At 44.7% G+C, this 27,561-nt stretch overlaps 1 protein-coding gene across 4 annotated transcripts in view; it reads left to right on the plus strand.

The window, feature by feature from the left end:
* NFIC (nuclear factor I C) overlaps positions 1 to 27,561 on the plus strand; it is a 322,708-nt gene that overhangs the window by 263,991 nt on the left and 31,156 nt on the right. For 2 of the 4 annotated variants that reach the window (XM_078669818.1, XM_078669817.1), the window contains 4 exons: positions 4,746 to 4,877; positions 9,210 to 9,394; positions 19,207 to 19,363; positions 22,969 to 23,054. In XM_078669818.1, the coding sequence (XP_078525944.1) occupies positions 4,746 to 4,877; positions 9,210 to 9,394; positions 19,207 to 19,363; positions 22,969 to 23,054 (560 nt within the window). The remainder of the gene's footprint in view (positions 1 to 4,745; positions 4,878 to 9,209; positions 9,395 to 19,206; positions 19,364 to 22,968; positions 23,055 to 27,561) is intronic. The other 2 variants (XM_078669820.1, XM_078669819.1) reach the window with 1 other exon arrangement.

The following is a 27,561-nucleotide window of genomic DNA, read 5'->3' on the forward strand; positions in this document are numbered from 1 at the left end:
TAGGATACGCAGGCGGTAATCGCGGATCAATTTCTGGATCAACGTGGGATAAAGCTAGACTGTTTCAGCTTTTTTATTCCCAGGAAGAAGAAGTGATCTTGAAAAATGTGACTTTGCCCTGAGATTTGGTTCTACCAACAATAAACGTAAACAAAAATGCTTACCTCTAATTATACTCTCATAATTCCATTGAATGGAGGTTCTGGTGACATGGTAAACGCCAAAAGCGATGGTAGAATACTTTCTGTATGTCGCTAAAACTCAAAGATAGCATTATTGAACCTCAGGACGCTACCCTCTATGTATTTTTGATATTACCTGATTTTTATTTATTTATCATTGATTAAAATCTGTAATTCACAGTAGTTTTATCATTCTGATGTCTTACAGGTCTCAAAAACTCTCAGAATGTAAAGTAACTCTAGCCATGCATGTACTAGTGAAGTGTACACTTCAGCAAAGGCTCATGATGCGTTCTTGTAGTGCTTAAAACCCCTGGACATCCAAGCGCTTTAGTGCACTGAGAGATATGATTATTTAGCTCAATCCCGTTAAGCACATGCTCTCATCAACCGAAATAAAATCCTTGTTGCTCACTCTTTGTATACTTGATTAATCTGCAGACAAGTAGCAGTATCTGCCATGTTTGGGAAATTTAATAATATTAGAACTATTTTAACCCGTTGCGTGCTTCTGTCGGCCAACAGCCGTCGCTCGCACTACCTCCGTACTGCTGCGCACGTCCTTTGGCCGACGCGGCCCCGCCCACTTGATTAAACCGCGGCGGCATTGCCGCCGCGGTTAAGCATTTTCATCGTTTTTTTGTGCGATGGGCATCATATAAAATCACATTATAAACTTAAGTTAATTACAGAGACCTTTCGTCAGGTACAACAGACCATTTCCACAAATCTCAGTTTGATATTAAAATAATAATAAGATAAAAAAATGATAACTAACGAAAAGTTTCTGCTTGATTATATTCAGGCATAACATGACATAGTTTTAAATATTTTACTAAATGATATAAGAGCAAACACAAGTTGAAGATGTGCAAATGTACAGTAAAGGAGAGCATTGTTAGAACATTAAAATGGCAAAATAACATTTTTCCTAAGATACATCTACCCATATTCACCCAAAATGTCAACAATTCATCGTCTTTGTTCATACCAAAGGGGACATGGTCCCATGCTTTATATCCACTTTAGGTCAGTGATTCTATATCTACAGCAATCGTTGTTTCTGTGTTGCCAAATTCGATTTGTGTTGTGGAAACACATCTCAAACATGTTGGTTTGCTGGCGATTTCCTAAAAAACAAAAAGAGTGTTTGTTATTATAGGCGCCCTATTGTTTACAGATATTAGTTAAAGGGGCATATAATACATTGCAGTACAAAATCTGACCTCCGATTTTTAAACGTATTGGTTATAACTCACATTATATTGGGTACAAAATTCAAGTTTACAAAATCCCCCCACTTTAGTGATTTGAGGGAAATTCTCTCTCAGAATTACTTTACTTAACCCCTACCGCGCTACTGCATTTTCCCGCTGTGCGCTGAAAAAAAAAATGGCTTGTTTATGACAAAGCCAGCTTGTCATCCACGTAGCGCAGGTAACGCCCATGACGAGCTGGCTTTGTCATCAGCACTGAAGGGGTTAAGGAAGATGTATGAATCCTACCCAACATTCTTCAAGCACACTAACCTTGTGTACATAATCTATCGAACCATCTAGGCCACACGCATCAAGTCCAGTGCTGCGGGTGGCCTAAGTCCGTGTGTTAATTTTTAAAATGATATTAATTTTACGCCAATTCTGACCCCTTCGTCAAATCCCTACCTTCACAAAAGGTGACCCATATTGGCATGTGGGTTAGTGCTAGATTAAAGCAGCCTGGAGGGGTTTATCAAATGTCACCCTGTAAATAGGCTCCGGCCCTGGGCTCAATGTATGTAAAGTGGTTAGACTGCTGTTTAGCTCCATCTAGAACCCGCTCAAATAACTATGGGGCATATGATTTTGGCGCTCACTTTCTTCACTTTAGTGCTACAGTCTCAGCCAGTAAGAAGCAGAAATGACTCTTAACTTCAGTTATTCAAATCCCCCAGTGTGACCCGCCTTGGTGTCACTTCCTCAGACGCGAACACGCCCTGCAGCCGCATCTTGCATGGGCCCCTTTTGTACCGCTTTGTTCGCCATAAGTTGGCAGGGTATGCTCCGACGTGAGTCCCTTGCTCACTTTGCCACTGGATTCAAGCAAGCCTGGCTGAAGACGGCTGAAGTGCCAGAAACAGGTCCTAGGAAGCTTGTTTCCGGTCCAGGGAAGGCATGGCTTGGCAGTTCGGGCTGGATTGTTCCCATGAGGCACAGGGTCAGACTGATTTGCATATGGCCATGTCTGAACTGGGGTGGCGGAGTGGGCTAAAGAATGGTGATGGATTAAACCCAGATCTGTTGACTGGGTGTGAGTGTATGATTGGTTCAGATGCTCCGTCGATCACCACCCCCCTTTTGTACCACCTACATATCAAATGGCCAGTTTTTGTGGCACTCTTGATTCCAGCACTTGTCAATTTTCTACCTTCTCTGAGTCTGTATGGATTAGGGGAACAAGACACTGGACAATCAAGTTATTTTCCAAGGATCACTCAATTTTCTCGCGTGGACAAGCCAGGATTCTAATGTCTGTCCACAAAATCTGTAGTCAAGAGTTTGGTCTCTAGACCATGTTTGTTATAGTTGCTTGCTTTTCTCCCTCTCGCCCACCCTTTTAATTAATTCATCCAGTATACCTGCCATTAATCACCACCCCCCGCAAAAAAGCTTCTTTTTTTTCCTTCTCTACTCACGAGGAACCCTCTCAATTTCGACTTGACCCTTTAATTCCACAGTGCCCAACCACCCTCTTCCCAGGCATACTTGTCCACAAGTCACACAGGCCACCTCACCCAGTCTCTCTTTATCACAACCTCTTCGCCCTCTGGGACTCGAAGATCCATAATTCTAGTGCAAAAAAAGTGAAATTAAAAGTGACTTAATCCAAAGTGTAGCTAGCTAAATATTCTGCATTGATCCCAAGGCATTAGAATCTTGGCATAGAACTCCCTGATCATTGGTGACCTCTGACCTAGCTAGCAGGATGCACATTGGCTGAAATCACCCTTTAGCTCACCAGAACACGGGACCTTGATATTTGGTATGGCTGAGCCGAGAGGTCTCCTCTCTCTACTTCATACACCTAACAGAAGGTTCAGGAGGAAGAGTCACATAAATTGTGCAACCTGACATGTACAGTTAAAACAAAGAAATAAAGGGGAAAGAGAGAGAAGCCTAAAGAATCATAAATTCAGCAACGGTTTATTCAGAAAGTGAGGGGATTTATAATTTATTATACGCTTTTAAACTTTTAAAAAGAACAATTACGCTCAAGATAGAGTGTTGGTATACAAAAAAACACATATCATAAACCAAACAAGTGGCTAAACAAAAAAAACATTACAAGTGTAAAGGATCAACACACATAGACATAATAATGTGTCCTTCAATAATTATGGCCACACAAAAGCGTCAACGGCGTTTCAACTGCTGTATTACTGTACGGTCATCATCAGGACTTGAATTTACCTGAGCGTTACACAGCTTTTCATTAAAATCATTAGACAGACCAAACGATAATTGATGGCTGTCACAATAGTTCCAACTTACAAAGGCAGAATTACACCATGTCCATGGAGTGTAGTTCAATCGATAATGGAAGGTAATTACACCGTATCCAGAGATGATAGTTCAATCATTAATGGAAATCCAAAGTCCACCATAAAGCGCGCCCAGTAAATCGGCGGTAGAGTTTATGAGAATTCGGCTACAAATCCACGTCTGCATCGTGGAGTTCTCTCTCTACTCCTACATCCTCAGGAGCGAAGGTGTCCAACGTAGGTCCAGCAAGCATGACTCCATGCCAGGTTTTCAGAATAGCCGTGCACTATAAATGAGTTCTGTTTATGTTCCCTGTATGCATTTGTATCCTATGTGGTTATCCTGAAAATGATGCATGCCTCTTGCCCTCAAACACCTACATTGGACATCTCTGATGAGGGTGCATGCCTAATCTCACTCATGGTGTGATTTTCTACTCTCTAAGGACGGTAACTCTGGATTGCGGCCTAGTCGTGCAGAGCTTGCTGACTCTTGGGCTGTGATCTGCACCGGGTCTTGACCTGTTGTAACTTCCCGATAGGACTTCTTTTGTGTCCTGGCTTTACCCTGTTGTATGAGTATTTTAGCCCTGCTTTAATTCCTTGCATGTTCACCAGTGTCTGTGAAGTATGTTGATTCCTCCTTGGTTGTTAGTTGTGCATACTTTGTAAATTGGCTGATGATTTTGAAAACTTCTGCTACTCTGGAGTCCCTTCCTTAACCCAACCTCCACCAACCACCTGGGAACATCTGCCTTCCCACTTCCTGCTCTTTCCTGTTGTTCCTTTGCTTGGAAGCCATGAAGGATGGGGCTTCTCCTGTCCTCTGGATGTGTCCATGGCTAGTGTGGTTGTGTTGTATTGTGCTGATGTCTGTGTTGAGATGCTGTGTTGTCCTCACTGTGCTGATGGTGGACTCTGCCCCACCATGTAAGTGAGAAGACCTCTTACCTACTTTCCACAGCCTCTGGGAGGGCTGGGGAGATGTTGGCTTGCTCAGAGACACCCTAACTCATGCCATCTTTGTCTGTCCCCCCTTTTAGGGATCTCGCCTACCGTGGTGAAGAAGAGTGAAATGGACAAGTCGCCGTTTCACAGCCCGTCGCCCCAGGATTCCTCATCCCGGCTCACCAGCTTCACCCAGCATCACCGGCCCGTCATCGCGGTGCACAGCGGTGAGATCCCCGGCTGGCGCTCTGGTGGAGGGTGGAGGCGGCTGCCTGTTCAAGCGCCTTGAGGCACAGTCACAAATTCACTTTGCACCTGGGTCTTTGGTTCTGACCCAAAATTCTCCTCCTATGTTGGGGTTTGTAGTCAGCCTGGTGTGTAATGAGTTGGCAGTCTTAGGTCAGTTCCTTCTGGTTAAGTAGGTTTTTCCCTTAAATCCACCAGTGTCTCCTTTTGCTTTGGGATCAGGTTGAGCAGAGAAGCTCAGCTTTGGTGCTGTGTTTGGTACTAAAAACCCTCAAACCCACCAGGGCACTATCCACATTAACTTGCACCCAACATGATAAAGATGGCACTGCTCTGTGAGCCTCAGCCAGCAGAGGTTTATAGCTCCTTCCTAAATGGCCACAACTTCTCAAGTGCTATAATACTTCCATGTGTGGAATCAATTTGTCAAAAATTTGTGTCACTTATCCCCCTCTGACTCCCTTTATCACTTTCTCCTTCTCAACTTCTTTCTTTCACCTTCCCCCATTTCTATACGTCTTCCTCTCACACCCAGCCTTTATTTCTTTCTTTTTCAAAGAGAAAAGGAGGTCTAGGGACTAAATTGTCAGCTGTGGAGCCAGAGAACGAGTACTCTATTCCCGGCTTCCAACCCTGACCAAACTGTGTGAATTGGGGCAAAACCTTTCTCTCCATGTGCCCCACCCTACCTGGCATTACTGGAAACACTTAGAGATTGGTTCACCTTACATATGTGGTTTATAGTCACAAAATGTTTATTTACTGTTCATTTTTTAGCTGTCACCCATCTCTTCTTCCTTCTCTCTTCTCACTTTCCTCCTCCCTCAATGTCCTACATGTTTTTTCCCCCATTTTGTGACATTCCAGTCAGGCTCTTCATTGACTGCATAAAAATCTCTGCCATCCTCACCACTCACCTAAGAAAGAAGGGTGCTGTTTTCAGTATCTTTATCATTAAGTACAGAACCTTTGAAAGTATTCACTTGAGTCCTGTCGGGGTCGCCACAGAGCTTGGTTATCTTCAGGACTGTGCCCTCCCCTATTCGCTGCCCTGGATTCACTCACATAGGCTAAGCCCATCTTGCTTAAAGACAACATTCTCCTGAAAATTCTACAGTGTCCCGATGAAGGCTCTAGAAACTACAAGGCTGATTTTGAGTTTTTCGAGCGGAGGATGCCCCATGGGGACGATGGAGGACATTGTCCCTGCCAACCCAAGGGACCGCCACCCACTAAATCTAGGCTTGTTCGCCAACCCATTGGCCGAAACCGCCATGACTGTGGTTCCTGTCAATCTTGTAAAAGTTTGACTGAGGATTCTGTCAAACATGACTTTCACCCATCAAACTTTAACAAATGTTTTCATTCGAAAAACAAATGAGCACATTACAATTCATGATACATGTATCAAACCGCATAGCGAAGAGTATCCTTGCCTGTCCTCAACACAAATAGCGAGATCTAAAACATTTACTCCAGTTTTAGTATTTTTTCTGTGTTTACACAGATTTCTATATTTAGCTTGTGATATCCTGCCCACCTTATTGAAATTGCATTATATCGTATGGCACTTGTAATAAGTTGGACGGGATCTCCAATTGTGACAGGGTAGCTTATCGGCCAAGCTCTAAACCAGGCCCTGTGTTTTTCTGGCTGTTTTCAAAAGGAAAGGTACAAATTGTTTGAAATGACCAAGAGAGGCCACCAAGCAGGTTATAGCTCCTTAGTCAAATTTGTGGTGCGGAATGTGTTGGTCGTTCACAAGGGTGGGCGTACTCTCCCGTGGTTCCTGCTATGAGTGTGCTTGAATGTCAAGGTAAGCAACTTACCGCAGTGTTAATCCAGCCTGCGTGCTCCTTTAAGTCGGCCTTGTTTGTGGACGCCTTCACTATCTCACTATGAATTTCCATCTAATGGTTCATTCTCCTACTACACTACTTCCCTACTTTGGACTGTCTTGCCTCAGGTGATCGATTGCTATCGACTTCATGTGGCCTCCTCCAATCCACGATCTCTGATGATGTGTTACTATCCTTCACTTATACCCTTCACCTGGGACTACTTAGCGAGTCTGTCGGGCTAATGTGATGGGCCTTTTCATGTCTACTCAGCCTAGCTTGCCATCTTTTACATCAGTATTTTCCACTCACCACGGTTATGCATTGTTGTCTTAGTAGATGGCACATTTTAGCATGTAACTCATCATTTCTTATGTTAAATGCTCCAAAGCCTTGCGGCAACATCCACAATATATAAAACTGCATAAAGAAATAAGCAATTTGCACTTCTGCTAGGAGCCAAGAATAGTGGTGTCCTCCCTGGTTTCCAGTAGCACCCAGGTCCCGAGATTCTCCTAACCAATCATGATGTTCTAGAATGACCGCAGCGTTGTGATTGGTCTGAGCGGTCTGGTGCTCAGACAGGGAGTGGGAGCCTGTGCATGTTCTCCACCCAGGTTGTGCAATACAGGCGGGTGTAGAACATGCTAACGGTTTGGCTGGCCCAAGACGGCCTGCCACACCGTCATACGCACTTATGGTACACCAACCACTCCTCCTCCCCTAGCTTGGCTCCATACGAAAAATACACCGATAATAATGTTCTGTTATTATCATTTCATTTTTCCTTTGCACTGCTCCGAGAGCAGTGGGGCGACACTCCTCCGCCTTAGCTTAGGAGCCGCCACTGATCAAGAATAAACTGGTGCCAGTTGGCTAACCTTCCCTAAGGATTGTAGCAAGGATGCCATGGGCTCTGGTTCAAGTACAGAAAATGGCCCTTTGACTGCTGTTGTGGTAGTACAATACATCAATTTCCAGGGTTCAATGGACCCCTCATGGTTCCGGCTTCCAGTGCCGCTGTACCTGCTGCACCAATAGTAGCTAGGCCCCAGCATTCACTGTAAACGCCCCATACCTCATCCCTTGGTCTCACTCAATCGCATGGTCCCTCTGGTTGAATCTCCGCTCCCCTACAACCGGTTTCCTTAGCTCCAGACCCCGCCTTGTCTTTTACCCCGTCCCCCCATACCTCTCTCTCACATTTCTTACCACCATATGTACTGCTCACCAGGAGAGAAACGTTCTGCCGCTGTGCGTGCTGCAGTCATTTAAGTGTCCCTTTGACAAAGTCGGAAAACTTTACTCACCTTTGCCAACGCAGAGTTTCTGAATTCACTGGACTTTGTATGCATAGGATTTACCTCCACCCATTTGCAGTTCTAGCTCTTTATTCGACCGTCATAAGTGCATCTGTCCGTTCATGCAGAGCAGAAACGTTTCGGCAACCTTTATCCAAGGGAGTTGTACTTCAGAGTGGATTCAAACAGAGCCTTGAGGAATGATTCCAACTGGCCTCTTAAATTGTGTGCAAATACCTATTTGCACAGGGATTGCAATTACAAGTGGTGCAATGTTTACCACACACAGTAATTACAAGATAAGAAAAACATCACACGCTTTGTTAAAGTTTGGCCGGTCAAACCTGTCAGAATTTAATAAGTAAAAAAGAGCCAGTATTTACATAGACTTGCAGGTTTTTGTGCAATAAAAAACAAAATCTGCATATTAAAGCCCAAAAAGTTGAAAAAAGGCAATTATTATTGCATCCGATAAATTCAGAACACCTCAGTGACGCACGGTCCACTTCTAATAAGGCCCTTGATGTACATAATCATATTTCACTGTAGAAAGCGTATTTAGCGTAATATGCTAAAGAAAATAAAACACCACAATAGGAAAGGTACAGTTTCACCATTCTTTCAAAATTCCCCATAAAGGATCTCGTGATGTCAGGCCATATGAAGTTCAAGGTAGTTATAACTGATTCAGACCAAAAAATAATTGTGAGGTAGAATGTACGGTTGAGGTAGCAAAAGGGGGGTGGACATTTGATGGGCGAGAGATGAAGGTGTATGTGTTTTGAAACAGCGTTCGCTCTGAGCTTCAAGAGTAACAAACATGGAAGCGGCAGGCCAGTGTCCTTGTGGGACAGCCAGTCAGCCAAAAAGGGAAAACCTTTGACTCAACTAGCGGCCATTTTGAATTCAGAAACGCTGCCATATCAGCAGTAGTTATGGATACCTGTTTTGGTGTTCTGGTTGGGTGAGAAGGAATTACATTGTATCTGCAGCGTGAAAACTGCTTTCCTTTCTGGGATGTCATCAAGTGTTGCCACACCCCTTCTGCTGCCATTGGCTGGCACTCCTCTGCTTGATTGAAACTCTCCTCATGCGGGCCTCTAAATGCTTCAAAAAGAAGAAATTCTTAGTGTATGCGTAAATCATCTCATAATAATGACGATTCTTTTTGCAGGTCTTGCACGGAGTCCACACCCCTCATCAGCTCTGCACTTTCCCACCACATCCATCCTCCCGCAGTCAGCTTCCACGTACTTTCAGCACACAGCGATCCGCTACCCTCCTCATCTCAACCCCCAGGATCCCCTGAAAGACCTTGTCTCCTTGGCCTGTGATCCATCCGGTCAGCAACCCGGGCCGGTGAGTATATCGCATTCAAGGGCCCATTTTCCCCCGCTCTGTTGAATTGGCAGGTGCCGTTGCAAGCTGGGTGACAGAAAACATTACTGGTTACTCTGTCGTTATTTTATGTGCAGGTAAGGCAGTCCGACTTGCCCACCGGTAAGTGCTGGCCATCTAAATTTGTGTCTATTGGAGCCAGCCGGGCAGGGATAATGTGGGCAGGCGAATAGTGCTCGAACAGCGACCACTAGTGACTAGCAAAAATATGACAGTTATCAAGATTTCACAAGTGGGCGCAATACCCTTTCTGCCCAGGGGTGGCAGAGTCATTATCTTTGTCTGACACTGAACAGTGTTATGGTGATGGGCATAAAATGATGGTAGAAGTTACTGATCCCACTATATACTGGAGCATAGGAGCGGTGAGGGTTGGGGGATCAGGAAATACTTCCCATCACTACGTATTGCACCCAGTTTCACGAGTTGGCGTCTGGCAAACACAAATTTCCTAATAACTTAGTCAACGTAAATTAGTATTTGAGCTAATCGCTTCCACTGTTGCAACAGTTAATGTCCTTTTGTTCTGAACAATAGTGTGTGTGTGCCCGTGTGTCTGTGTGTACATCAGTGGTATGGAGTGGATACATGGAGAGCCAATATGTTGTCTGCGGGCTATAAGAATATCTCTCCTCGGTGATCACATCTATATAGAAGGGATCTCTGTGCTGTAAGACCCCACTCTAAAACAAGCCGCTACTGAAGAAAGCAGACCTACAAAAGGTGTCCGAAGAAGATAAGGGCGCAAGAGAGCTTGAGACAGAGTAAAAGGCAGAAATAAGCATAAGAGAGATTGAAGGAGAGGAAGTGTATGTGAAATGGTAGAGAAAAATGAGAACTAACAGAGGTAAAGATTGAGCAAGAAACCCAACTAGAGACAATGGAGTGAGCGAGGGTTTGGGATGTCTTGTATAGGCCCTCGGGCTCTACACTAATATTTTTCTTTCTTTCTTTCTCTCTCTCTCTCTCTCTCTCTCTCTCTCTCTCTCTCTCTCTCTCTCTCTCTCTCTCTCTCTCACTCCTTGTTGTTTTAATTGTAATAATCAGAACATTCTGTACTCAATGGGTGGAATTTTTGAATAACAATAGCCCCACCACAGAGGGCTGGAGTGATTGTTCTATGCTCTCACAATCATTCTATGTGCACAGGCGTGGCTTGATCTAGAATCTGGAAGTGGGCATTTAATGACCGTTATTGTCCTCTGCGGTGAGCTGGTATGTACTAGAAAAGGCTTGAGGGGCTGGGTGGAAGAAAAGGGATGTTGTAGATTATACTAAAGCAGGAGGAAAGACTGAATTTGGGGGACTTTTCCAGCAATATTACTTTTATGAAAGGCCATGATAGAGCTATGAGGTTTAGAGAAAGGATGATGGACTCAACTAGAGAAAATCCACCCTCAGCCCCTGAGTGGAGGTCTTCAACCTGTTGCAAGGGCCTGCTGGAGGGGGGCTGAAGAGATCTCGGGGTGGTCGTCAGAGTCTGGCCAGGATGAGCATTTACTATGCCCCTGGGGAACCGAGACAAACATCAAGCTGGAAACAGTGTTGTGCCTTCAGTAGGCCTGGCTGAAATTTGAACTATGCTGGAGTGATTGGAGTACTTTCAGTAACTTGTGTTACTCTTTTGACACAATGTTACTAAAAATTATCCGATTACGCCTGTTCACATGACTATGAGTAATTGGCACAAAATCCTAAAGGGGGAACACGAATTTAGTGAGCGCCAGCGGCTGCCGCTGTTCATGCTCAGGTCTATTTTCTTAGTGCAAAAAGCATCCTCGGATCCATTTTTAAAGCAAGTGTGCATTTTGTGCCAATAAAAGTAGCACAAAATGCTGGGATACACTCCTCACGTAAATTTGTGTAATCTCACGGAATGTTGCTGTAATTTCAAATAATTAAATTACGCAAGTTACGCCCACCCCTAGGTTTTAGCGAGAGAAAACAGAGTATCAGTGAACTACCCTGTACTGACAATCAGTAACGTCTTTTGTCACTCCTGTCTTGGCTGGGAGTAGGTGTACAGGAGAGCGGGACTCCAAATAATCCTCGAAGTCCTTCACAGTGTCGATACTTTTACGGAGACCAGGCTGCTAATAGCGGGTTGACAATCATGTATTTGATGGAATTTCTAAATTGAATAACTGAGCATTACTGCAATGTTTGAATTATTAAATAGGTTCTGAGCTGCCAATTTTATAGAATTTTTGTGAGAGTTTGCTTGTTATGGTGGGGCTGGCTTGAAACATTTTTTTCAAGAGCCGGGGGGAGTTGCCTTAAAATTCTGGCGTTCATTGTCTATAGTAAATCTAAGGAACTTAGCCAGGTTTCGCTGACCCAGTCCAGCATGCAATGCGTTTCAGAAGACCTGAGCTCGTCTCCTGAGTTAAAGCACATTGTGTCTTTACATGGAAACCTCCCCCACCCTTGAGGTTATCAATCCCACCTGGAGTGAAATGTACAAGCAGTTCCTTGGGCCGCGCCCAGCCATTTTATGTGGTTGAGAGCATATGGGAATACTGTGCAACCACAACAGGCGATAAAAGCTACCCACACTCAGGAATTTATTGAAACCAGCTTGTTTTATATGAAAAAAAACCAATAAAAAACCTAAATTGGGTGAGTCAAACGCCGAAGAAGTGCAAAAACAAGTCACGGGCACTCCCCACAAAACATAACTGTCTCCAAAACAGTAACTAAAGCAGAATTCCACACAAGGACAAAATATCTGAGCATCTTCAAAATGCTTCATGCTCGTGTGTGAGGACGGAGGACCGTGAGATCACCTATGCTGAGTGCCTTCCAGCAAACGTGGTAGAACATTAGTGGAGGATTACGTTTCCATGTGGCGAAGCAACTCTTGCACACCTAGTGATAGAGCAGCCATCGTGTATCTTTAGGTATAACTACCCTCATGGTGATTGGCGTCCTTTCTAGGCAATTTCTGCTATAACTTTGCTGCAGCCGGACCCACGTGGATGTTGGATTTGAAGCGTGAAGGAGTTTACCACCCGCAATGGGTTGGGTTTAGAGTGTATTAATGTAGAAAACATAAAAATTCAATAAAAAACACAACTAAAGTTGTGTTATGGTTCAGGATCACACGTGCAAATCACTGACATTCACCAGCTAAGTGACGCATTTCGAGAGTGTATCTCTCTTCCTCAGAGGCAGTCGCATTGGTGGATGCATGCGCCGATCTCCATCCTTAATAGCCAGATCACGCCCCCAAATAGGCCGGTCAAAGGTCCCGAGGCATTATGGATTATGAAGTCCCGCTGAGTAAAACCACAGATGGTGCACTAATTTCTGTCCATTTCAAGTACTAAGTGTGGGTAGGCAACTGGAGCGTTGATATTTGACGGCGGCACAAACTGGGGATTGAAAGTGGACGCTGTTGGTGGTGGCCCATCCGAGGGCTTGAAATGGACAGAAATTAGTGCACCACCTGTGTATTCACTCACCGGGACTTCCTAATCCATAATGCCTCGGGACATTTGACCGGCCCATTTGGGGGCGTGATCTGGCTATTAAGGATTGAGACCGGCGCATGCATCCACCAATGCGACTGCCTCTGAGAAAGAGAGATACACTCTCGAAACGCGTCAGGCGATTCTCGTTTATGGCTGTCTGATGAAAAGTGCCAACAGGAGCCTGCTTGTACCCCTGATTAAAGGCTTGCCACCTTCAGTTTGTGTCTCGAGTGCTACTCAAGTGTGGGTAGGCAACTGGAACGTTGATATATATATATATATATATATATATATATATATATATATATATATATATATATATGTATGTATGTATGTATGTATGTATGTATGTATGTATGTGTGCGTGTGTGTGTACATATATTTAGAGAGAAAGAGACAGAGACGAGACAGAGAGTACCTAGTGATATGGGTTTTCATCCGGCCCTCTTCATCCATTGGCCTGTTGTTGCATCATTCATTTTTCATTCACCCACCACAGAATACAGGTTGGGGTGATGGTTTAGCCCACCCCAGCCATTGGCTGACTTCACTGTCAGTGATGCTTTTCTGTTCTTTCACTAGGGCCATATCCGATTCAGCACAGAATACCGTTCCCCTCAATGCCAAGGACCCTCGTGGCAATGTATGCTTTTTGAGACCAACACATATTTTTGCTTTTAGACATTATGTTTTTTGAGATCTGTGAGGCTCAGCAGCCCCGCAACAAAAGAGCTTTACTAAAACTATAGCAAAACAAGCTTTGACAAAGCCAAACCGGTGGCAGTCGACGCCAGAGTTATTGGCCTTGCCAACGCTTTTTTTTGTAGCTCACTACTTCCCTAAATTCGGCCACTCTGCCACCCACCTTCACTCTGGTTGAATGCACGTGCCTTCCCTGCCCTCCATCTGTACCTATAAAAACGTTGCTGCACACAACATCTGCACTTCTGGTGTTAGATCAAATATTCCAATCACGTTTTTGGGTGGGCCAAAAGTTAGACATTTAACACTCGAAAAAGCATTGTTTCAAAGCAATCAAAAACATTAAAAAAAAGTAATCTCCCAAACCCCCAAAACTTTCAGAGGCGTGCAGTTTATGATGACTTATTTAAAGGGCTAATTGGAGCCTAGAGTTCTGTGTTTCCAGGCAGGGCTGTGCAGCAGGCGGGGTGGGTGACCCCGCAGGGTTTGCAGGGAGTAGAGGCCTGCTAGTTACGGACGGGTAAGTGCAGTCAGCGCCCTGCCGAGGCTGGGATCGGTGCCGGCTGGTGCCAGGGTGCGTAGAAGGGATCCTGGCGCCATCCTTATCAGGAACCGGAGTGCAGGGCCCTGGAGCGTAAACCGTGAGCGCCGCGGCTCCGGGCGGGGAGTGGATGTCGGGCGCCCCCTGGTGGAGAGCCTCAAACGCAGCGCGGTGCAGCTGAGGTAAAACCGCAGCCCTGTGCAGACGGTCAGTGCAAGGAACAGGCAAAGGACTGGGGGGCAGATTCACAATATCACAGTTTTTGTGTGCCACGGCTCCGCCACCATGGATGTGCCACATTTACAATGCGGCGCACCATGGGGAAAAAACGGCGTGACGCATCTGTGCCGTAAAGGCGGCGCATTGCCGGAGTTGAGTTGCAAGCAAGACGCAGCTCCAGCAATACTCTGGGGGGCCTATCTTTACAATGCTGCGTCAATCCTTACGGCTGCTTCAAACAGGCGCAGGGTTTTGACGCAGCATGGGCTCAAAAGTGACTGAGTAAAATCTTGTAGATTACACTCAGCCACTTTTGGAAGGCGTTCCTGTGCTGGAACGCCCCCCCCCCATGCAGGAATGCCTACTTCTGGCGCAGGGCTTTACAACGTGACTCATCTTCCAGATGAGTCACGTTGTAAATACCCCGCAGCATTGCGCATCTTTTGCGCCGCCACTGCTTTACAAAGTGACACAACGGCAGCGTAAAAGAGGCGCAAGGGGCTTGTAAATCTGCCCCTGGGTGTGTGCAGGAGCCGGCGGGGCTGGGGCTGCCGTTTAGGCGAAGGGGAAGGCAGATATCACAGCCACAGTGGCGTAGCTATCGATGGTGCAGCAGGTGCAGTGGCACCGGGCCAGAGTTGTTAGTCGCCCTTTACACCTCTATTATTTTTCTTGCTTGCATTAGGGCCCATGGTGCTTTTGCTAGGCCCTGCCTCAGTCAGAGCCTTTTTCACCATACAGTCTATCTCTGAGAGTGCGCCACCCAGCAGCACCTATGGGGAAGGGAATAAATCACTTCAGTGCGTTAAACCCAGGGCCACTGGAATTATGCGGCAGGGTAGGGTCAAATTATGCGGCAGGGTTGAATAAATTGTGCTGCATGAAAAGGCAAATTATGCGGCTCATCTTGTGATAGCATAACTTCATTTTTAAACATGTTAATACTGGGCATTATTTGTAGCTCATTAGTACCACTTTAACACCCAAATATAGCAATAAGCTACATTAAGGCGACCAGTCAACCTTTAGAACGGTTCTTCCACTGCGCGGCAACACGTGTCATTGCTTTTTAACTAACTTTTGAATCATTCGAGCTGGAAACAATTTTTTGGGGGATAAAATCTGCAGATTATGCGGCAGATGATGGGTTATGTGGCAAATCTACAATTATGCGAAAATTGCTGAACAATCGCGTAATTCCAATGGCCCTGGTTGCACCACTCGGGACACACAGCGGGCTCGCTGCAAATCGGACAGCGAGAGACTCGGCGTAACCGGAAACGGGAACAAGGCCGTAATTGACTCCATAACAGTGGAGTTTTAAATTGAGAATATATTCACCCATTGAGGATATCAAACAGGAGAATTACCGACTTAAATGACAACCATAAGAAGACTGGAATAGGCTACCATGATAATAGAGGGTCTGAAGTACAACCGACTATAAGGAGTTTTTCAAGGGAACATATAGCCCTGAGGAAGACACGAGACATTTCCCATTGTGCGACGAAACACGTGTTGGCTTTTGTGGCTAAAGATTATAACAACTGAACAAAAGATCACAAAGGAACAAAAGGAAAAGACAGCAGACAATTTTTGCTTGATGTTTATGCTATTATAGGTGGGCGCGTGCTGGAGGATTTTTAGTGCACTGTGGGGTACTCACCTGCAGATCTGGCGAGGTGGCTCAGTGAGTTAAATGCTCTCTTCTAACATCTGCCACGACCCGCAAGGTTAGGGGGGGCTCAAAAATCCATCCAACGCTGGTAAACAGAGCATCATCATTAAATTCAGTAATAATAGGCGGATGTATGATGGTACAACGCGTGCTTTTACAACGCGTACCGTTACGACGCAGGTTTTACAACGAAAGTCGTTACAATGACTTGCGTTGGGGGGCGCTGGATAGTGAATAGTTTAATTTACTATTCCAACTCCAGTCCCCGTGGATAGTAGGGAAGGTGTTGGATAGTGAATTAAACTATTACCTATCCTAGAGCGCCCTCCAGCGAAAGTCGTTGTAATGACTTTCGTTGTTAAACCTGCGTCGTAACGGTACTTCGTTGTAAAAGTTCCGTTGTAAAGGACGTTCCCCATAATAGGCATATGGTATTTACAGAGCTTACAAGGACATAACAAAGTTTATATTACAATAAATTAATGTCTTTTTTTTGTACTCAGTAACACCAGTTCTGAAGCTTGGTGTCTGTTGTAGATTTACGGGGTCAATTTTCGCCTCTGGCAGGGCCCCGCCCCTCCCTCGAAGTTTTTACTAGTGGCTGCAGACAGGGGTCTGGGGGCCGAGGGGGGGATCCATTGTACAACACCATGCAGAGTCAGATGGTTTCACTGACTGTAGGGTGTGAACAAAGTGTGAAATTAAGTTGGCTGCTTGTAAAGCGCTTAATTCAGGCTTGAGACCACTTCAAAGCGCTAGCAGAGGTGAGGAAGGGGGGGTTGAGGGGAGAACTTTATCAATAAAATGAACTTCCATAAAACGCATGGGTCGATAGACTGATATAGACAGACTATCACACATATGGGCATACTTTTAAAAAGCTGAATGCACTTTAAATAGGAGTGTTTCTGGATTACAGGGTACATTTGGTGGCAGCTGTTCCTTTTTTTTTAAAATTGCAAACAGATACCCGCTGACAATGCTTGTTTGTTGTAATAATTCCGTCTGCTAATTGAATCGCAGTATTTATTCAGTAAACAGCTGTTCTTCATTATTTTTGAGTGTATTAATGTCCGTGCCATGCATATATGGAAAGGTTTAGGGAGGTGCACCTTTGATCATGACCTGCAGATGGGACATCTCCCCCCACCCCTGCACCCAGGCCATGCACACACTTATCTGCCCTCACCTGCCCCCTACAGGCCGCTCACCAAGGCCAGCTAGAAAGAGTCTTAAGCCTTCTTCTGTAACTTTCCTCCAACATCTGAGGGCAGCTTTCCCGTTTTTTGGTGGGATTTTTAAAATAAATCCTGGAGCAGGCATGTACACAAACAAGTGCAAAGCCAAAATGACTATATGATCCAAAAATCTGCATTGAGCATAACCCTTTTTATTTATTTATTTCTGTAAATAATTTTCCCTGTTGAGAAACCCCTTCCTTTATGCAAAAAAAAGATTCTGGATGGAGACCGAATGTATTGCTCTGTTTGATGGGCGATGGAAGACTGTTGAGGTTCCCTGCTCAGGGGCACACTGCTTGTGAGGGGTGGGTCAAGGCAGCGTGCATATGTGTGCGCATGTGTGTGAATGCACATGTCCTGTGTATGTGTGTATATAATTATGAGCTGAGGAACTGTGAAGTGAAATGTGTGCACCAGAGTGGGTCACTATTTCATCTTACAAAAATTAGTGAAATTGTCAAATACAAATATATTATTATTTCATATAAAACTGCCTGTCTTCAGCTAATATAGTTCCGCCCCTGAGGGCCTGCAGCTTTCCCTCAGTTTTAAATGGGGGAAGCATCCATTTTGTCACATTGTTTACTTTGTGAGCACAAGATGGCTGCCGCACTATTGCATGTTGAATGGAACTGGCAGCTTAAAGCTGGGAGAAACCAAAACCCTTGTTTAAGGGAGCCGGTTAATACAGCGGTAACGCCAGTCAGTGTTAACACTGTTACGTTGAACAGTTATCATTGTATTTAGAGGTGTGCCTGAAGAGATGAGGATAGCTTGGATAAAAAAGGGACCGCTAGTAAATTCCTCAATAATGTACTTTGACATCGCCTTTTTGCCTTCTTTTAAACCTTGGCTGTAATTAATGTGAGGTGTTACCATCAATAGTCAAATATATCACATTAGTAACATTTCAAGTGACCCAAGTTATCGGATATTTTTACTAGCTTATAATTTAAAGACAAGTTCTAGATGTTGGTGCAATTGGCAGAGATCTGCAGAAACACGAATACCTGTGCATGTCCACAAAACTCAAAAACTAAAGGTAAAACATAACAGTAATGGTATTACCCCTTACAGTAGTATCTACATATTCAGCATGTATCACTGAATAAGGCCAAAAGAAGAGGGTAGTAACCTGTGAATCAGCATCCTGAAGTTGGGGTTACTTGTCTCGGTGTGTGTGGACAGACGAGGTGCATGTAGCTATCCTATCCGAGTGTGCGGTGTATCGCGAGATTTCTGCATTTAGTAGTAGAGTAATTGAGATAATACCATGTCTTACAGGGACATTGAGTGCTGATCTATTTAGTGGTGGGACATATACATGGAAAAGTTATAGGGTACACAGGGCTTGTTCAACCAGGTTCAACTATGTTAGAGGACGGGTTAGCTACCAGGCCCTTGGGTGATGAATAGGTGAACCCAGAGAGACTGACTTCAGGCACATAGGTACACAGCGCAGAAAGAAGACGCTGACCTTTGGACTGAAGGAGTGAGGTTTACAAACTAGGCCTCTAAAAAGACCATAGTGGCAGAGAGCTAACTTCACCAAGTAGATGTAGGCATTGAGGCATGCCCATTTCTGTGCTGAACAAAAAACATTATTTTGGTGCCCCATAAAAAATCCCAGAAGATTGTTGACGAAGAGCCAGGAAACTCATGCCGGGCGGTGGTGTGGGTGGTGTGGCCAATCGCTACCTGCTATCTGGGTCTGCTGGGCACCATGTGGGCACAGGTCCTTTTCTTGACCATGGCCTACATGCTGTCTGCAGTGGTGGCTTTGGCTGAGCGGGTAGACGTGGCTCGCAGCCGCTACCCGACACGATACGCGCGTGGGGTCCTGCCAGCGATAACTTGTGTAAAGGTGATTGCTTTGTCTGCTGTGCTGAGCCTCGTCTTTGTCTGTTCTGTTCCCTCAGCTGAATGGAAGTGGACAAGTCAAGGTCCCCAGCCACTACATTTCTTCACAAATGCTGGCGCCGGCACCCCCAGGCATGACCCGACTGACAATGCCTCCCGACTCCAAATCAACCACCACCGCGTCAGACGGAGGGACGTCCTCTCCCACTTCTCCCAGTAAGCAGAGCGAATACTAAATATAAGCGCGGTAGAGTGTCATGGTGGGTGTCTGGCATGGGTGGGGCTCTGCTTGAAGAGGGTATGATCGCGGGTATTTAATTGGGTGCTAGCCTGGGGGAGTTCTGGCATGGGGCTATATCCTGGGTAATACCTAAAATGGGCCAATATGAGGAGGCGTATATTGGGTTTAAGATGACATGGGCTATATCTGGGGCGTTCGCTGACTGAGAAAATTTTGAATCAGAGTGACATTTCATGATTTCGGGCATGTCGAGATATCCGACACACAGAGATATCTGAGAAGGATTACTTCTGGTGCCGGAAGACGTATTTAATATGTTGTGATATCACTAGTCATATCTGGCATGCGGTGATATCTGAGGTGATGTCCGATATGGTTCCATAAGTAGGAGATATCTGACAAGGGACAAAATCACTGGCGGTATCTAAAACGGGACAATATATACATGCCGCAGGGCGGTATCAGATATGATGTGATGTCTGGAGTAATATGTGACACAGCGTGATATTTTTCACAGCGTATTACCTGACACAAGGTTATCTGGCAGGGCAAAGTCTGATACGGATTGTCATTTTAAGTGCCTTGATATCTATGGACATATCTGACACAGGTGATATATTATGAATATCCGACATGAAGATATCTGACGTTAGAGATATTTGGCACCTGGGGTATTTAGTGTAGGAAGAATTTGACATGGAGCAATATTTAGTTGATATCAGAGATAAGGTGATATCCCTGGGAAATTGAGGTGATATTTGGCATTTGGAGCAATATCTGACATGAGTGAATATCGGACATAAAGCCAATACCTAACACAAGATCATACATGTGACGAGATGATATGACATGCAATGACATTTGACATGGCGTGACGTGGAGTGTTTATCTGGGTTCATCTATCACAGGACAGTACTGTGTGTAAGGTAATTTCTCGCAGAGGGTAACATGTACGACATATGACAATAGCTGAGAAAAGGCAAAATGTAAGAGTATGTCTCGTATGACAAGGGATAACGTCAGGTGAAACCTTATGGGAGACGGTCTGACACTGGGTGACATTTGGCACATGGTATAATCCTGATATTAAGCAATATCGAACTAGGGTGTCATCCAACACGGGGCGGAATCTCAGATGGAGCCTAGGAATAGATCATATCTTGGTAGATTTATGGGTCATTAATGGACAAAGGCAGAACGTCTGAGGGATTGAGACTAGGGACAATATCCAAGGAAATGTCTATTACAGGACATTATATGGGCGTAATCTAACACTATCTGGCACATGCATCAAAGCTTTTTGCGATCGCAAACGGTGCGATTCGCAAAAATCGGCTGTTGGCAATCGCAAAATTAGCTTTTGCAATGCATCACGGGTCAAGACCCTCGCAATTTGAGAATTTGCAATTAATTGCGAGTTCTCAAATTGCGATTCCATTTAAGGAATCGCATTTTGTGATTTCTTAAATGCAATGCGAAAACAACTTTGATGTAATTTGCAGTGCATTTTTCAAAGTTGTAGGTTACACACACGCGTCCTTGGGACATGTGGGTGTGCAACATTTGTGCACAGATCAATTTCAGGGGTGCAACAGAGTTTCCTTTTGACACCCTTGCACCCTTGAAATTGCATGCACAATTTCCCATTCAATCCTATGGGCCTCTAGGCCCCATCGGAATGAATGAGAAGCCATTCCTTATTTGAGAATCGCAATTTGCGACTTGCAAATAAGGAATGTGTAGGAATCGCTATTTTTATAGCGATTCCTACATACATGGGCTTTTGCGAGTCCTTAATTGCAATTCCTTAATAATCGCAATTAAGGACTCGCAAAATCCTAGTGTTATATATTGCATGACTAAAATATCTCATCCACCTTATCAAACTAACCATTATAATGGCATCGTGAGTATAGTGTAGGTGGGCATGCAGCTAGGAATTATAATGATATACTTACCTTGATGATGTAGTGGTAGGCGATATATGGGATACAATATTGTTGTAGGCCGATAACCATGATATAGCGTCATTCAACCCTCCCTGGGATGATACTTGGCAATATTCGACAAAAGTGACATGACATAGGATGGAATGCCTGATGCAAGGGACATGTCAGATGGTGTGATACCAGACGAATGGTGAATGGGAGACAAGGTGGATATGTTGCATATGGAAGTAGAGGGGCAGTAAACTCACAAACATACTCTCCCCACATGAACACTCAAGATTTCCCTCAGTTTAACACTCTTGCTCATACACACAAACACTCCACTCACAGAGCAACAATCCTGACCCCTCCTGATCACACAGACACACCACTCATATTCTCACCCACACGCACACACACACACACACACACCATGCAAATGTTTGCAAACAAACTCTCCACTCACATATGTTACCTTCGCTATATTTTAATGTATAAAACAGCCCAAAAATATGTTGATAAGCATCGACTGAATGCCTTTGGTAGGTAAAAAATAAATTATGGAAGGAACATCAGCATCAAATGAGGTTTTCGTACGTCATGCGCTGCGACAAAGCGGGGCGGATATGTTCACAGTGTCTGAGACATTATCAATATTGGGGTGTAGGCATCGTTTGTGCAAATAAGTACGGTCCCGCCCATCTTACATGCAAATACCAACACACAACAGAGACTGGCATTCGTCGAACAGTGAAAAGTGTATGCATACCCATGGACAATTAATGTACATGCATTCCTCACACAGTATGTTATCCATCAAAGTGCACACACTTAGACACTTTTACTGTGCCTAGAAAACCATTACACACATGCACATATGCAGTACATGTGTTTTCACCATGCACACTTGCACCCTACCTGCAAAGGGATATACACTGTCCATACGTTCAAATGCTTCATATATACTCAACCCATGCATCTGATACGCATTACATATCCTCCCAGGCCACGCATAAACACACAAAAACATAGAGTCAACCACATACACATCTGCCACATATACTTGCAAGCTAAATATATACCCATGTGGTGTACACCATCTACATATACATAGATGTATTTACAAGTCACATAAATATCAGTACCACATATTTTAGCTATCCACATGTATGCCGCACTATACATGGAAGCATACCACATATGTGTTTTTATGTGTATTTATGTGACACTGTGCATGCACTACAGCAACATGGATGCCGCAAAACCCTTTCCATCCATACACATTTTCTACCATGCACACCTTGTCACACAGCTGTTATCCTTTGTTGCAATACGTAGGGAGTTCTACATTTTTTGGGGTGTTATATATGAGGTTTTTTTCCATTGCTAGAGTAGTTATAACTTTAGTTTGCAGGGAGGTCAGCTCTAGTGATTTTTAGTGGTTTTACCCCATGTTTGGGCTAGAAAATCCAATGGTTCTCTGCTCTGCACCAAGAAACTGTGAAATCTTACGCAAAATCCCTGCGTTATCGTTAAATTAAATGGGTGTATGTATCTGTGTGTGTGAGGTAGGATGTGCTATTTCATTTGGGAGCCAGCTTGGTCAGTTGATATGTTCTTCGTAACACATGTTCTCCGTTCTTTCTGCGCAGCCTATTCTGCCCCCGGTACACCTCCTGCAAACCGTCCCTTCGTGGGCCTTGGACCAAGGGATCCCGGGAGCATCTATCAGCAACAGGTAGGTGGCCGAGGTCAAAGGTTACGCTCTACAACACACAACCACAGCTGGAATGTGCATGGCCATGAGACGTGGGGCCAGATGTACTAAGGGGTTTTGTAGTCGCAAACCCTGCGATTCGCAAAATCGTAGGAAAAGCAACATAAATTCCCTTTTTCAGAAGTACTAGACATTTTCCGATTCGTAAAAGTGTTTTTTGAATTTGAAAAGGGGGTCCCCGAGCCACTGCGAATCAAAATTTGTAAGGGACTTGTAAGGGACATTCATTCTTAATCGAGAAGCAATATGAAATATATCAACGTCTTGCAATTTTTAACTACGGTCTTTAGAAAACAAGGGACCCCTATAGTAACAGCTAGATATAACATAGGGAAAATATGCAATAAGGAAAAAGATTTAGCTAGGTAATGATAGAAAACAATATCTCCAAAGCAGAAGAAAACCACCCTGTTCTGATAAATATATTCACACAAATATACATATCAAACCGTATTTATTTTCTTATTTTATATATAGCTCATGATCAGCTTTGTAAAACACATATCTATTTATAATGTCTATTTAATTACAATCAATTCATACAAAATTATTTCATCAGAACCAACAAAAATTATACATAAATAATATACGATAGATGTGAAGTCGATGGACACAGTGCGGAAGGTGTCAACTAATTGTAACTACGGTCGCAGATCGTTGATCAACTACCGACCCCCAAGTTGAGGTGGTAAATGATTCACGTTTGGAACACCTCCACTTTTTTTTTTTCACAACAAATTTTATTGATTGATTTGAGCAGAGTAAGAGACGTGGCTCCCCACAATCAGGAGATCACCACTAAGTATCATGGTACAGTTTACATCGTAAGAACAATGTCCAATCAAGAATAGGAGTAAAACCAAGAAAATTAACCCCCTCCCCACCCCTACCCCCACCAACTCCCATTACCCAACTGCCCTACTACCCACTCCTTATCCCTTCCTAACCCCGTGAACACCTCCACTTTTTAAAAACTTTTTATCAAAGAAGCACCAGTTCCATTAAGGAAATCAGGTTTGCTTTAGAAGAAAAAAAAAGCTCTCCGATTTAGAAAGCAATCGCAGGGATGGCGGTGTTCCGTCCCTTTGATTTCTTTTTTTTCAACATATTTATATTGCGCGAACTTGACTCGAAGGTATTGGAGCGCTTTACAGGAGCACCAGTTATGTTACACAAGGATACATTAATTTTTTGGTAGGCACAGGGAGAATAAGTGATTTGTCCAGAATCGCAGAATGTTGAGCCGACACTTGAGCCTGGTTCCTCAGGTCCAAAGTCAGCAGCTCTGGCTGTTACACCACATCCTCACCCCTGTATCAGGGGTTTGCAATTTGCGATGTGCCCAGTGAACCTTAGTTAGGCAGGTTGTTCTGCAACGCACTCCCACGTTCTACCACAAGACCAAATTTGTAATACCGAACTGCACTTAGATATACCCCACAATATTGACTATTAACATATCCTCAAGATAAATTGATTTGGAATTAAGAATAGTAAATCTTCCATATCTATGTCTACCTTGATGATATGTGGGTAGTTGGTATTCTGGAGTGTGGAAAGTGAATATATTGAGCTCAAAGGTGTCACGTGTCTAAAATATTGTAGCTAGACTATCGACTACTAAAATAGAGTGAATGTAAGTATACAAGAGAATATATACTACTTTCCTCGCTATTGTACTCCGGCTCTGTTACTTTGCATATGTTGCCCTAAGTGGGATGGGTCTGCCCATACGTGGGTCCCTTGCTCACTGTGCCACTGGATTCAAGCTAGCCTGGCTGATGAAGGGTTGATGCCCTGAAACCGGTCCTGGGATGCTTCTTTCCGGTCCAGGGAGAACCTGGCTTGGCAGTTCAGTCTAGACTGTTCCCATGAGGCACAGGGTCAAGACTGATTTGCATATGGCTGGGTTCAAACTGGGGTGGTGTGGTGAGCAAAAGAACGATGGATTAAACCCAGATCCTTGTGACTGGGGGTGAATGTTTGCATAGCCCAGCATTCCGTCCATGTTCTGTAGCCTTTAGATGCCTCTGCATCTGAGTAAGAGTTGACGGATAGGATACCCATCGCAAAAGGGACAGATATTCTGATCACTGTATTATAAGTGCCAGGGGATATAATTAGGGCTCCCGGTTATATGGTATTTATTTTTTTAAGATTTCCATCTGTATTTACCCATTTTGTTTTTGTTCTTGGGCCATCTTGGTGGTATTTATCCATATTTATTTGTGTTTTGAGAATAAATGGATTCGTAAAATGGTACATTTCCACATTTATTTAACTGATAAACATGCACATATGTTTCGATGCCTGTTAGGTTTTAGAAAAGTTAGCAGCCAAATATAACAAAACACCACACCCACAGTTAAATATTATGATAATATACAAATATATGTTAACATATACCTATATTTAAGGATATCTCACACTGTTTTTTAACTCCCTATGGTGTCTATCTGCTCAGCCGTGGGCGGGGAACTCATGAAGGACCGCCTGGAGAGTCACTCCCAGAAGCACGCTTTTCTGTATTTTTCCACTATTAAAAGAAACCACAGAAAGGAAACGCATAGTTTTCTGTCTGTATTTAGCTGTAAAAATCAGTAAAAACTGAAAACTGAGCGCCTTAGATATAATGCACTTGTAAGAGGGCGGACGGGATATCCATCATGTTTGCGACGGAAGAGCCTGCCCACCAAACTCGAAATCCGGGCCCGTCTTTTAAGTGCCCCGCTGTTGTATGGATGCCGACCACACATTTATACGACCCCGACCTGCCCACACAGTTTGTAAAGCCTCTTGCATCCACCGACACCCTACAAGTGTTGTTCCCACTTTTTAACTCTTTCACTCTCAATTTTCACAGTCTTGTAGTGCTATATCAGTCAGTCAAAAGCTTTTATTATCGGTTAAAAACCATAGAAAGACATAAATACACATTTACAGATAAAAATGTAAAAAAAATTGTTGAGCAATAATACATTGCAGACCTAAAACATACTATATCCACACAATAGTTAAAGGTTAAAAAAGTACAGACGCAAGGGAGATCAACATAGTTTCAGATAGCACTCGCCCTGGACAGTCCCTAGGCATTTTATTTGTAAGAAACCTCATATATTACAATATTTGTGCTTGTATTGCTATATCAAAATTCTAAAATAAAATGAAAAGGGGTGGGAAAATAGTGACCAAGCCTGCGGGAGAGCGAGATGTTGCTGACAGATGTGGGGGGCGGGGGGCGCTGCGAGTAGAAGTGAGGTGTGCAGGTGAAGCGAGGCCAGAGACATGTGACAGGTGAGAGTAGGACAGGCTGGAGACGGTGCTTAATTTGTAAAAGAGTAAGTGCCGGCATGCAAAGATTTGCTCAGATCTCGCCCGGGGCTGGCTCACTGAATATAGGGGTTCCAAATACCGAGGCTGCGTTGTCCTGTTCCCACCTCATGCCTCTTTCGTTCCCCACCGGACACTCCCTGCCTCTTTATTTCACTCTTGCAGACTCTGTTTCGGCCTTACTTTCAATCTTGTTCACAGTTGTTCTTCTCTTCTAAGTTCTTTCCCCCTTTGTGTTTTTCTCTCTCTTCCTCTGGGCGAAAGTCTGAAGAGGAGAATAAGTGCTGGTCCACTAAAATGAGTGCGGGGGGGCACCACCTGCAAACACCGCCTCAAATTAAGCACTGTCCAAGGGAGGATGGGCGCAGGATCAAACGGTGAGGCAGAGGGCGACAGATGCACGGTTAGGGGGTGGGGTTCAGGACATGAAAGCTGGAGTTTCAGGGGAGGTAGGAGGGGGGAGCTGTGGGGGGACATGCTGCATTCAGATGGTTCTGCCAAGAAGGGGTGAGAGAGTTTCAACCGAGCAGTGCGGTGGCCGGAAGTGCAGGGAGAGCGGGCAGGGGCGGGACCCGGGTGCCCGCCTTTGTTCTGGGCACACAGGTATTCGAGGTCGCCTCGGGTGAGCGTCCCCGGGTGGCAGGAACAGGCTGTGCCCTCCGGCTGGGACGCGCTGCTCTCAGCGCCCAGGGCCCAGCGAAATGCCAGCCTCGCCACCTGTCGCTCTGTGAGGCATCCAGCCCCTCTCTGCTCTGCCAGTCTGTGCTGCCACACAATACACGGGCATGACCGCCTCCCCTAGCCAGGGAGCTTGAAAAAATTCAGAGGGATGTTTATGTGGGCTTGTATGGGCCCCAACAGAGACACAAGGCCACCCCGACTGGCTGTAAAGTTACATGTGACTTACTCCGCCCCGGCCCAGCCAGCCTGGCAGACACCTGGCCTGCTGGGAACACAACACTCCCGAGTCTGGACACTTGAAAGTAAAGGGGTCTTTCCCTCGTGAGCTCTTAGTACAGACTGAGGGACCCCACCTGCTCTGTGGGGTCTGGCCTGCGAGCTCAGGGACTGTACATTACTGAAATGGGAGGGGAGGGGTAAAATTCGCCTCTACTGGGGCAGCCCCCACAGACCCCCG

Source organism: Lissotriton helveticus, chromosome 12 (genome assembly GCF_964261635.1).
Source record: "Lissotriton helveticus chromosome 12, aLisHel1.1, whole genome shotgun sequence".
Lineage (NCBI taxonomy): Eukaryota > Metazoa > Chordata > Amphibia > Caudata > Salamandridae > Lissotriton > Lissotriton helveticus.